The following is a 13055-nucleotide window of genomic DNA, read 5'->3' as shown; positions in this document are numbered from 1 at the left end:
TCTCTGCCCTTAGTTAAAGAAATGGGCTACCATCTTGCCACATTCCCTTCCTCTCCGAGGCCAAACTAGGGTGTCTCCTCTGCTTCAATTTTCCCCTCCTTGGGCCATTTCTGTGGTGCTCAAAGCAACACTGGCCCCATAAAACAGAATTGTGCTATCACATGTAAGAGAAGGTTAATGAATAAGAATGTCCTTGTACAAATTAGGGTATGAAGAACATCGAACATGCTAGGAGAGAAATTATAGAGTATTCCCTGCCAGTGGTAATTAACCTGTAGTCCGGGCGCTTCTAGGGGTCCACGAAGCCTACTCAGGGGGTCCTCTACTTCTTATAAAATTAACAAATTAATAAAGCGTATATAGAGGAAGAAGCGAAATGTGTAATTGAAATTTTTAAAATGTTCTGTGAATGTGGAGGTATTTGATATTGGAGACTAAAAATTAAGTTGTATCTTCACATTGATTTGTGGGAGCAGTGCAAATGCAGCAAACAAAATATAGCATCGATGAGGAGTGGCCTCAACTGAAATTAGAAATGCTCCAACCTCCCTATTAAAATCAAAATTTTGATTAAAAATATATATATATATATTTGTGAATGAAATAACGTATTTCATCATTTGTTCATTTGCTTGATGAATGCTTGTGTCTGCATTTTGTGTGTTTTGCGGTTCAAATCATCGACAATGCTTAGCCAGTTTTCTCGGCTTCCAGCAACGACTTAGTGGGGTCCCCCGATTTCCAATAATGATTCCGTGAGAGTTCAAGTAATGATTAAGGGGGGGGGTCTTCAGAAGTCAGAATATTAGGAAACACTGTTCGATGCTATTTTTAAATTATAATGGTTAGATCACTTCAGTACAGCCTTGGGAAGAATCTGGGTTTTGGGGGGTTAAAGATGGTCTGGAATGTAAGTTTGTGCGCCCTAGGAGTTTCCTGGCTGTTATTGTTGGGAGTTGATAGTTCTAAGCAGTGCTTTAAATGGGCCAGTACTCTCTGGTACTGAGTACCTACACTTCCTTAATTTATAGAGTAAGCACCTGCACATCTCAGCACTGCTGCAATACATTTAATGGAAGAGTACTGGCACTTCTCAGTAGTAAAGAGGTTCTCTAAGGACCGAGTACCTGCACCTCTGTATTTCTATTTAAAGCACTGGTTCCGAGGACATCCAGGTTTTCGGGTAGCATTTAATCCAGTGCTTAATTTGTGCTTGTTGTTTCCGGTGCTGAGCACCGGCACTTATTTTTGAGGGCCGGGGCTTAGTCTTCTGCCTCAAGCATTTGCTGCGAGCAGAATACACGTTTGGGAAAGACTGAGGAAGAGAAAAACGAAAAAGCCTCATGATGCAGAAAGCTGCAAGAGTGGGCTGAAGGGGCAGGGAGTGGCTGTGAATGGATTGAAGAGGTCAGAGATGGCTTCTGGATTACGTTGCCTCAGTATTCCGGGTTCGCAGATTTAATTGCAGCAGCCGCGTATTTAAAAGGAGGGCTTTCGGCACCGGCACCTTTTTATTAACAAATTAAGCACTGATTTAATCTAACATCGCATTGTGGTCGCAGGCCTAAGCTTGCATTACAGCAAACTTGCACTAAAGCCGGGTTATGCAACATCTTGTTGCTTAAAAGTCATCCTTGTGCAGAAAAGGGTTTTTGTGTTCTTTTTAAGAAAGTGAGTTCCTTCCACCACGGAGGACGTCATATCCGCCCGGCCATCCCGACATCAGGAGAACTTGTTTTCGGATCAGTCTGTCATTGATTCACCTCCGCTAAAGCCCCTCCTTCCGAAAGCCATGTGTTTGCCAGGGGGTGCGCTGTGCCAAAGCTGGCACTTTTTTCTAAGCTTTGCGGAGACGGCAAAGTGAACTTTTTTTTTTTTTTTTTTTTAATTTTTTGCAAAATTAAGTTTTGTAGAAAAATACCTCCGTATTCTTTTGGACCATCCCTCGCCTGTGCAGTTTCCTGTTAAAATTGTCCCTGAAACATTTGTTGGGAAATGATTCTTACGCGCAAGCACTTTTGCTAACTTTTACAAGTGTTTGCAACATCTGAGATGTACATTTTCTCCAATCTCGGTTTTCGTCCTCTAACAAAATGAAGTGAACCCCGCCATTTCTGTTCCCCCTTCGGCTCCGGAGGACGTCCTCGGCCAGCTGTGGTGAGGCTGCGGGGGAGTGCGCGGCCGGATCGCAGACTCGGCCCCGAGTAACAGAGCCGCGCTTTGTCTGGGGAGGGAGTGCGCGGACTCTGGCGCGCGCCGAAGGGACGAGGGTCACTCGCTGTTTCTGAGCTTTGAACGTCAGTAGAATTTGGGGAGGGCTGGCAGCAGACTTTTCATTAACGTGCCGCCCCCCTGCAGGCTTCCACCTGCTCTTTCATGTCCGCACGGGGCCTGCAGGGGCCGGGGCAGTCAGCAGACGAGTTTTCAACACCCACAATATTGGTTTTCTTAAAAAAGAACCTCAGTGAAATCTCATCACCCCTGATGCTGATATATAACCTTTTTAGGACACCTCGGGTTCCTCGTAAGAGGGGGGGGGGCGGCTTGGACCCTAGGGCAAGCAAGGAGAATGAGTACCTTTAGGCCCCAGTTACAGAGTGAAATATGGACATTACAGGGGTGCATCGGGTCCTCAGTGAGGCCTACACCCCTGAGTGAGGAGCGCCTTTTCACCAGGGCCACTCTCCATATCAGTTTCCCAACTCCGAGATAGCAATTTTTTAATGAACTTTCTATTTTGTTTTGCAGTTTGTGAATTTGCGTTAAGAGGTACATGTGGGCTTAATCTCCACCCAGAGGAGATTTTTTTCTCTCAACATTTGCTATTGGTTGTTTGGTGTATCATTCTTTCCCCCTGGAGTGCTTGCGTTCCAATGCACGAGGGACTATTTCTCATCTTAAAGGTACACCAAACCATCACACATTAAATCCTTTTACATTTTTTATTTTATAGATGCATTATATGCAGAAAATAACTGTTTTGGTGTTTCCCACTTCATTGCAGCGGGCTTTGTTAATGTTTTAATCAAGCCTTAACATGAAAGCCAGACCGATTGGCTTTGCCATCACTTGTTCTGTGACTTTCCATCACAAAATAGGAGAAGTTTTTTTCAGTTTGAACCTTTCTGATCATGGATTCTTTGGCGCCATGTTAAGATACTTCTGCTAGATTTCAGGGTTCTTCAGATCCAAAGCTGGCAATGGTGCAAAGGACACCAGAGACCCCAGCCTGGGTGGAGTTTGCAGAGTTGCACTACGCGGAGCTCGGCGAAGTGCCCAAAAAACTCCGCCGTGCTACGTGAAGTTCCACAAGTGCGTTAGGTCGTGCCGTTCGCTCTAATTTTTAGTGCCAGGTGTTTGTCCTGCACTGAAAAATCGGCGCAAAGGGCTTCCTGCGCAGCTCAAGAGGGCACGGCTTCTTTTCTGCTGCTCGAGTTGATTTTCTACTCGAGCAGCAGCTACCTCAACGCAAACTGAGCGATTCTCAGCGCGAGCGGTAGCAACCATCTGCGAGCGCTCGCGTTGAGTAATCTCGCTGGGAGGTGGTCTAGAATAAGATTTTCCTTGCTCGCAATCGCCAACTCACCGTTGACGAGCACAGTGAGGAATAAACTCCACTCCACTGAGTTTTTCAGAACTCTGCGCTCTAAGCGGAGGGCGGAATGGGAAAAACGCCACAAACTCCGCAAGCGGAGCAGAGTTCCCCGCCTACCTTTACTTATAATTGTTATGGAAACCATAGAAGTGTTTTTCAAAGTTTTTTTTTAAAACTCTTCCAGGTCAAACACCTGGATGCATTTTTTTTGCAAGACATGTCTGTCTATCTGGAATAGACACCAAGCTGTAAAATTAGTAGTATGGTTAACTAACATCCTGTGCCATCTGTAAAACATTTTCTTGTCGGTATGGCATTCAGACGTTGTGCGCCAGTGAATATTACCTGCTGAGGTGAAACAGACAAGGTCCACAGGCGGAAAGCTCTTTGGCTGATTCTTCAATGCAGAATGCAATGTATAATCGATATACTGATTCACACAAGACATTCTCATTTTGCAATTTGCGTGGAAGAATGTGGCGTGTCCCTGATGCTTGCAGACTTTCCCTTGCACTTGCGCAGCCAAGCACAGCCTGTTTATGGCTTCAAAACAAGAATGAAGAGACGTCAGATGGGCTGAGTCATCAACTTCCCATAACACCACTTACTGCTCAGTCATGCTTTCTGCTTTGTGACGTGTCATTAGGGCTCAGACCTGCTTTCAGCTGTAGATGAGCCCTGAAGGTGAGATGGTCCCAGGGTCGGAATGGGATCACCATTAGGCCCGGGCACTCCCAAAAAAGTGGCCCCACCCCCCCTTACCGTCCCTCATGGATCACCATCTAGTTAATCTCATTAGAATCCGGTTATTTTTTGGTGTTTGTGTTTTTTTTATTTCTATATAGCGCGAACTCAGTCCAAAGGCACTGGAGCAATGTACATGAGCACCACTTTCATTACACAAGATCAAATTAATTTTTACTTTAGGTTCGGCTGTTAAGTGATTTGCCTAGAATCACAGAATGTTCAGCTGATGCTGGGACTCAAACATAGTTCCAACGTCTGCAGCTCTGACTATAGTGCTACATCCAAATTTATAAAACCCTCTGCTTCCCCCCAACAAGGCCTCAAAGACACTTGGGCTGAGAATGGCCCGAAGGCAGACAATCAGTTGCCACCTCCCTGCTCCCCTCAACCCCATGAGGCCCCTCCATACCCCCACCCTTCACACATCCACCATGGCCTAAAGGTGATGGCCCGGCAGGAGATGACCTTGCTTCTGGCAGGGCAGGCCATGGGAGGCAGGGGGCCGAAGTGAGAATGCCCCAAAGGGACAAAGCAATACATGCCCCCAGCCTCAAATGACAGCAATGCAGGGGAATGCCCATGATACTGGCGCCACATTAAAGTTGCCTGGCAGGGACTCGGAAGGAAAGTTTCTTGGGCCAGTTTATAGAGGCCCTAAAAAAACGCCCCATTGGTGACCCAGAGGCACAGGCCCATCGGCCAATGCCCGACTGCCCACCTTCCCAATCCGCCTCTGGATGGTTCCTTCCTCGAAGCCTGATGTGCTGCGCATCACATCACCACATTACCTCATGTAGCCTGCAACTCCCACATGTAGCACTTATCTCTGGCACACCTTACGCCTCTCACACCTGCAGCAGCAGCCGAAGTGCAGGCCCCCCCCCCACTAGAACAACATCCACCTGGCAAAGGGACTGGGTGTGGGTGAAAAACTGAGCACAAGAGCAAACAAAGGCAATTCGATGTCTATAAACATACGCATAAAAAATAACATATTTAAATGAACGGCCTCCCCACCCACGTCATTTATTGAAATGGAAAGCAAATGGTATTAGAATGATTTGTGTTAACTTCATATTTATAGTAATTTGTATCAAAGGTTCAAGGCACATAGGAACTTAACCCCTTAGCTGCTGAGGCTTTTTCTGCCCCAGTGCTGAATCTTTTTTTCTTTGTTTTTGGTACTTTGTGCTTAAGCCTTTATATTTTTTTCGAGAAAATCAATCAGGATTAAATGTGTGTACTTTTTTTTACCCCAGAGCTTTATCTAGTCTAAAGGTACCCAGGGATTTTGGACTCCCTGAGAACCAAGCAAATATCCAGAAAAAGCAGTTTGTTTCGATGTGAACTGGGAAATAAGTGCTGTGTTTTAAAGCATGTTTGTTTTTGCTAAAAATGGCATTAACAAAAAGGTTTGTTGTGCTAGGATCACCATATTCCCAGCTTTCAGGAGCAAGCAGTGTTGTTTAAATAAAATAATAACTGTTAGCACAGTGTTGCCATTAGTCTGAGTGATAGTTGATTGTTCGTATTTTATGTGGGTTCTACCCATTTGCAGTTACGAACCCAGAAAGCTCTACATTTCTGTGTAGATCACTTATGGTTTTCATAAACAAACTATTTGTAAAAATGAGAAAAAAATGAAAATATGTAGAACAAAATAGAAATTTAATAAAGTTTTCCTCTGTATTTTTTGCCCCGATAGCTGATTTAAAAATGCAGTATACTGTTTCACCCATCAGACATTTCTGGTCGCAGAGATGCATATTGTCTGTTGGTTGTCAAAAAACACCAGGTACCCAGAGCGAACAACTGGGCTGAAGCTTATAACATTATTTAATTCTATACCAACCTTGCAGTACTTCAGATGATAAAATCTAATGAATGGAAAATTGATAAGAAGGAAACTTATACATTTTTTTAAATGTGCTCAGATTCTGAAATAGGGAGTAGTGGTTATTTGTACACCTCTAAATTTGATGTTTCCAGCTTTATGTGATTCAGAGGGCGTTTTGCAAAATGTGATTTTCATTGCACACTGGGTTACATTTAGAAACCAAAAAAAGGAGAGAAAGTCAAGTGGTAATAACAAATATGCTATTAATTTGTGTTCCCACACTTCTCTGATTAAAATCTGTACCCCACATGTGGCTGGGCCTGTCGCTCACAATAGGTAAGACCCCAAAAATCAACATGAAGACATTCACATTTTTGTTTTGGAAACTGACCCATTTTAACAATGTGGGTAGCTGTGGTATTTGAACCTCGCTTGATAGCCACAATGGTCAGCCTAGCAGCCCCAGATATTCCTGAAAACTAGGCAGCCGGGGGAGTCCATGGTGGTGTGACTTGTATGGATCCCATGGTGCTTTCTTACACTGAGTGCCCTGCAGACTGAAAGCTTTCACTGAAATCATTAACTGTGCTCTCATTTCTGGTAGTGAAAGTTCCAGAATCTGTGGGGTTTTACAGAATTCCTTCCATCGCAAACATCTGAAATAAATTAAAACCGTGACAATATGAAGTCAGTGTAGACTTGGCGTGGTCCCCAGTGTGGTCCGTTCTGGTAGTATCACGATGCTGGGACTATCGACTGTGGTTGGCAATGGGAACTGTCAGGGGATCTAGGCCCCTATTTATACTTTTTTAGCACCACATTTGCATTATTTTTTTTACGCAAAAGTGGCACAAACGTACAAAATTAAATTATATTTTGTAAGTTTAAAAAAATGACACAATTGCGGCACTAAATAAAGTATATATCAGGCCCCTAATTCTTCTCTGGTTCCTCACTGGTCGAATTCTTCCACTGACGGGATCTGTGTTTGACCCCCATGATCATGAGTTCAAATCACGGCATCCAGTATGCCTTCCATCCTTCCTGAGACTGTTAAAACAAGTGTCCTTGAGGCTGTTGTCTGTCATTTGTGCCAAAAGATCCTTTGTGGCCAACATGCACATCAGTTTTTGTCCAATGTGCTTCCAGTAAGGTAAGACGTGTATTGGCAAACTAACCACTCCTTCGCATAAGCCGTGGTGATATCTCCTGTGCGAGTGTGCATTTTCTAGTCGTTAATAATTAACATATGAATATTTGCTTTCAGATTTAGTGAGGACGGTATGGAGGTGATGGAACGCTTGATTTATGTCTTTCGGAAGTTTAACCAGCTGAAGGTCAGCAACGAAGAATATGCATGCATGAAAGCCATTAACTTCCTTAACCAGGGTAAGTTGAATGTCTTCTCCTGTTCACTTGTTCCAGATGGGATGCACTGAGCGTCTGTATGAGTTTGCTAAGAACTATACATCACAGAGGAAAGGGAGGGGAGAGGGCTTTGCAGATATGTCACACCCTGCCACAGTTGTTCTACAAATCCCATTCAGGGCTTGGTCATTTAGCGTATGCTACAAAGCTGTCTTGAACATCATTTGAAGGCTTATCATAGTAGGGTGAAAAATATGGTATTTGCTCACTGTCCGCTGTATGTGGTTACCAGTAATATAAATAAGCACCAAAACCCTTTCAAGCCTTGTGCCATGCCCCCCTCCTTTCTGCACGTGAGTTTGTGTGTACAGCTAAACTTAATATAGTCTAACACAGTGACTTGCCAATGGGGCCATTGGCCTTAATGCAAGTATGTATACCACCCACGTACCCTTGCTGGGCTATAAGAGACAGCCTTAATTGGGGTGCAGTGATCCATACCTGCTCGTAGGTCCCGGTGCCACTGCACCTGCTGCCCCATGTTACAGTTGAAACATGTTCTAAAAAGAGAAGTGTGAGAGCAACTCTGAGTGGCCTTCCCTTGTACCCCCTGACTGCTCCTTTCGCTCCCCTATAACGCCTCCCCTCACAGCTCTATTTTGTGGAGTGATTGACAGGCTGATCTGTGATCTGGTAACACAGCAAACCATGTGGTGAGTAGAATTTCGTTCAAGAGTGTTCAGTGTATTATCTCTTCTTTATCATTTGCACCTTTTCTCTCTTGCATCACGATAAAACTAGAAAGGTGAGCAACCTGAGGTAAAATCATTCAGCAGCAAAATCTTCATTGTGGAAGAATGCTTGGAGAAAAAAGGCCATCTCAAGGCCCTTAAAACATGTAATTGTATCACATTTAAAGCCACAGCTATGTCACTGACCCAAATGTGAGGCCATCCTCCAAAGCCGTGCTCTTGATGGAGGCGCCCTTTACTAAGAAGTAGCAGATCATGCACCATAGCTAAGAAAATGCCCTGACCATGTCCCGAAGCAGGGGTGTCACTGCAAGGGGGCCATTGGACTGGGGGCTCAACACCAATGAACCAGAGGGCATCTCCAGCATGGCCATCAGGCTTTAGTCTGAATGACGTAAGGTTTGGCGAATTCCGACTGGAAAATTATCCCTCTGTTATCACACTCAACTGTGCTTACGGAAAACCAGATCTGGCAGCTGAGCCTTATTTTACATCACACTTAAAGCTTGAAAATATCTTCTGGTACCCATGAGAGCATCCTTCTCCTCACTTATTGAGTTCCTCAAGAAGCTGGGGACTTGGCTTTCTGAGTAGTCCCACTAGGCCCTAGATATGGCTAGACTTACACCTACTCAGTGCCAGGATGGTCTCCCGGGTGATAGTTCACTCTTCAAACCTGCATAACACCTATGCTGCATGTGAGCCTTGTCATCACACAGCCTAGCACAGTCCTGCTGTGGTCGTCTACTCTGGGCAAGGACTGCAGCCTCACTGGACAAAGGGGGCAAATATTGAAATGTTTTGGTATAAAAATGTATCACACCAGTCCCTTTATGTAGATGGTCGAGGGGTGCATGGTCAGCACTGGTTGGCTGGTCATCCTTATGTTTTTGATGACACCTTGCATGGAGGGACGCAGAGGTTTGAATGTATGTTCCAAGGGTCACTGGGATTTGTTGCTGTCATGTCTGTTTTGTTTGAGATTTCAGTTTGTTAAAGTTCCTTTCCCGTTACTCTACCACCGATATACTGTGTTTTATACTGAATAAGTTTCATGGTTGTAGTGAATTGTTGTAAAGACTGAATTAAGTTATTATTTTTATTCAGTTATGTCAGAATGAAAGCCTATCATTCAAGTAGATGAATACCCCACCCCTTTTGTTGGACATTTTTCCCTAACCACCAGACCATTTTCTGTGTGTTTTTTGTAAATAATGAGGCATGCCTTCTCATGCTAAATGGAAATTGCTTGAGGACATTGGTAAATATTTGCTTAGCAGTTTGTTCATCAGTAGCAAGAGTGCTGCATGACAAATATGAATTATTTGTGGACTGCTCTATTTAATCCTCCATGCAGATCTGAAGACCAGCCACACTGGGTTGCAGTGAACTGCATGGCCAGCGTTGCCTAAGGTTTCCACATGCAGTGCAGGCGGTGTGAGCTCTGATTGCCACTCATGGTAGGGCTAATCTTAGCTCGAGTTCATGCACACTGCATGAGTAGTGTTAGCACAGGCTCCCATGCACACATAGCTCAGGGTAGCTCAAGCTCTAATGCACTGCATGACCATTGTTAGCTTGGGCTTTCAGTCAATCCCCACCCAGTGTTAGCTGAGGCTCCTTCATGTAGTGCACAGGCAGTGTTAGCTCAGACTCCCATGCAGTGTTAGCTTGGATTCCCACTCATGGCATGACTTGTGATAGCACAGGTTCCTGCTCACTGCATGACCATTGTTAGCTTGGGCTTTCAGTCAATCCCCACCCAGTGTTAGCTGAGGCTCCTTCATGTAGTGCACGGGCAGTGTTAGCTCAGACTCCCATGCAGTGTTAGCTTGGATTCCCACTCATGGCATGACTTGTGATAGCACAGGTTCCTGCTCACTGTATGACCATTGTTAGCTTGGGCTTTCAGTCAATCCCCACCCAGTGTTAGCTGAGGCTCCTTCATGTAGTGCACGGGGAGTGTTAGCTCAGACTCCCATGCAGTGTTAGCTTGGATTCCCACTCATGGCATGACTTGTGATAGCACAGGTTCCTGCTCACTGCATGACCATTGTTAGCTTGGGCTTTCAGTCAATCCCCACCCAGTGTTAGCTCAGACTCCCCTGCAGTGTTCGCTCCGATTCCCACTCAAGGCATGACTTGTGATAGCACAAGTTCCTGCTCACTGCATGACCATTGTTAGCTTGGGATTTCAGTCAATCCCCACCCAGTGTTAGCTGAGGCTCCTTCATGTAGTGCAAGGCAGTGTTAGCTCAGACTCCCCTGCAGTGTTCGCTCCGATTCCCACTCATCGCATGACTTGTGATAGCACAAGTTCCTGCTCACTGCATGACCATTGTTAGCTTGGGCTTTCAGTCAATCCCCACCCAGTGTTAGCTGAGGCTCCTTCATGTAGTGCACAGGGGGTGTTAGCTCAGACTCCCATGCAGTGTTAGCTTGGATTCCCACTCATGGCATGACTTGTGATAGCACAGGTTCCTGCTCACTGCATGACCATTGTTAGCTTGCGGTTTCAGTCAATCCCCACCTAGTGTTAGCTGAGGCTCCTTCATGTAGTGCACGGGCAGTGTTAGCTCAGACTCCCATGCAGTGTTCGCTCAGATTCCTACTCATGGCATGACTTGTGATTGCACAGGTTCCTGCTCACTGCATGACCATTGTTAGCTTGAGCTCCCACACACTGCATAGCTAGTGTGCTGTAAGGAGTCAAGTATTGGTACTGACAGTGCCCTGTGAGGGTCTTACTCTCAAACCCCAGGCAGCACTGGAGCATGAGCCAATTGGACTAAACCTGTGGTGGTAGTTTAAGCTTCTAGGATTGGACTTGCCATTGGTTTGTAAAGTGAGCACAAAATTAATTTCACATAGTGCATTGAACACAGCTATTATATTAAACATTTTCAGACATGAAGTTATTAAGTGTATCACCCCTCCTTGAAGTTGCTTCTTTTATTTTTAGGTCTCACTTACAGACAGCTTCATCTGTCCTTTACCAAATAGACCTATTGTTGATAATACACAGTAGGCTTTCGGTCTGCTGGTTCCTTTTTATTGGTTGGTTTTCTTGTCAATCTGATTTCCCTTGCTTCTTATTCAATGTTTATGCTTTCTTTTTTTGTGTTTGTCCATGCCTTAAAAAATACCTCCTCTGCCTTGTTTACCATTCTTTTCATTAGGTGGCTGCATCCTTCCACAGCTCGCATTTAGGAACGAGCACATTCGTATGCTTTCCTTTTCTCCGCTACTTTCTTGGCCCCGGGCTCCAGTAGCGGCTCTTTATAATTGGCTTCAGGACACAGCCACCCGCCTCCTGTGAGCCCCGGTGCAGTTTTCAGTTTAACAGAGTTTGTGAAAAATGGGACTATCAAGTTTTCATAAACACTACCAGTGCGCAGATCAGTTTTATCCACCTCATCTCCAGGCTCCTGAATATAGAAGGAGGATGTGGCTGTGAGGCTGAGGCACGATCCAGCTACAGAGTTCTGTTAAAACACAAGACTCTGTATGGTGGTCTGCATTGCACATGTCTGAGGGGCGTAGTTCCACTATGATCACGTCACACAGTCGCAATCCTTTTTATTTAGCGGACATACTGTGCATGCCTCAGGCAGCACAGTATATCTGCTAAAAAGTGGCTGTCACGGCATACATCAGTGCATCTGTGAAGCCAATGAAAAGCCACACTGTGCAGCTGGGGAAGGGTCCCGAGAACTGTCCCAGCTTCTTATAGGGCTGTGCCTCCAGTCCTGTCAAGAAGCTGGGAGAGGACTTTAGGTGGGTCATCACTTTTCATACCCGCCCATGTCTCGTCAAATCATGGTTTGCTGCTTCCAGTGCCCAGCACCAGATTCCTGCTCAGCCATTTCAATCGAGCCCTTGAGTTGCCAGCTAAATAAGCAAGGTAAGTTAAAACAATATGTTCGATGGCATCTGTCGCTGTAGATACGCATGTTCTGCAATAGCTCGCCATCTGGTGTTGGGCCGGAGTGTTACAAGTTGTTTTTCTTCGAAGAAGTCTTTCGAGTCACGGGACCGAGTGACTCCTCCTTTTGTCCCCATTGCGCATGGGCGTCGACTCCATCTTCGATTGTTTTTTTTCCGCCATCGGGTTCGGACGTGTTCCTGTCGCTCCGAGTTTCGGAACGGAAAATTAGCTAATTTCGGAAGATTTTCGTCGGTATTGTTGCGTTCGGGATCGGCGTACTTAGATTCCACACCGCATCGAAGATCGAAGAGCTCCGGTGCCCTTCGGGGTAGTTTTTCGATCCTCCGTCGGGGCCTGGTCGGCCCGACCGCGTGCTGAAGAACGCCGATGGAACGGACCCCGTTCCGTTTCTGCCCCAAATGCCACAATAAGTACCCTTACACAGACCAACACTTGGTCTGCAACCTGTGCCTGTCACCTGAGCACAGCGAAGACACCTGCGAGGCCTGTCGTGCGTTCCGGTCCCGAAAAACACTCCGAGACCGTCGAGCCAGAAGACTTCAGATGGCGTCCGCACCGACAGCCCAACGGGAGTTCGAGGAACAGGAAGAAGAAGGTACCTTCTCGATCCAAGACTCGGACTCCGAAGGATTCGACGATACACAAACCGTGAGTAAGACGTCGAAATCCACTCAGAAGAACATTTACAAGGCCCAGGGGACGCCACTGCCACCAGGCCATGGCTCCACCCATAAATTCGGTGACCGCCCGTCGGCACCGAAAAAGGCCCACACAGTGCCGAGATCGTCCGACTCCGGTCGAGACACC

At 45.8% G+C, this 13055-nt stretch overlaps 1 protein-coding gene across 8 annotated transcripts in view; it reads left to right on the top strand.

Annotated features, from left to right (window-relative positions):
• The window catches only part of NR6A1 (nuclear receptor subfamily 6 group A member 1), a 685712-nt gene that overhangs the window by 641458 nt on the left and 31199 nt on the right, over nt 1-13055 (top strand). For all 8 annotated transcript variants that reach the window (XM_069241722.1, XM_069241724.1, XM_069241721.1 and 5 more), the window contains one exon: nt 7447-7568. In XM_069241722.1, the coding sequence (XP_069097823.1) occupies nt 7447-7568 (122 nt within the window). The remainder of the gene's footprint in view (nt 1-7446; nt 7569-13055) is intronic.

The sequence above is a fragment of the Pleurodeles waltl genome, chromosome 6 (genome assembly GCF_031143425.1).
Source record: "Pleurodeles waltl isolate 20211129_DDA chromosome 6, aPleWal1.hap1.20221129, whole genome shotgun sequence".
NCBI classification, from domain to species: domain Eukaryota; kingdom Metazoa; phylum Chordata; class Amphibia; order Caudata; family Salamandridae; genus Pleurodeles; species Pleurodeles waltl.
Note: the sequence above shows the minus strand (reverse complement) of the source record. Positions and strands in the feature narration are given on the sequence as shown.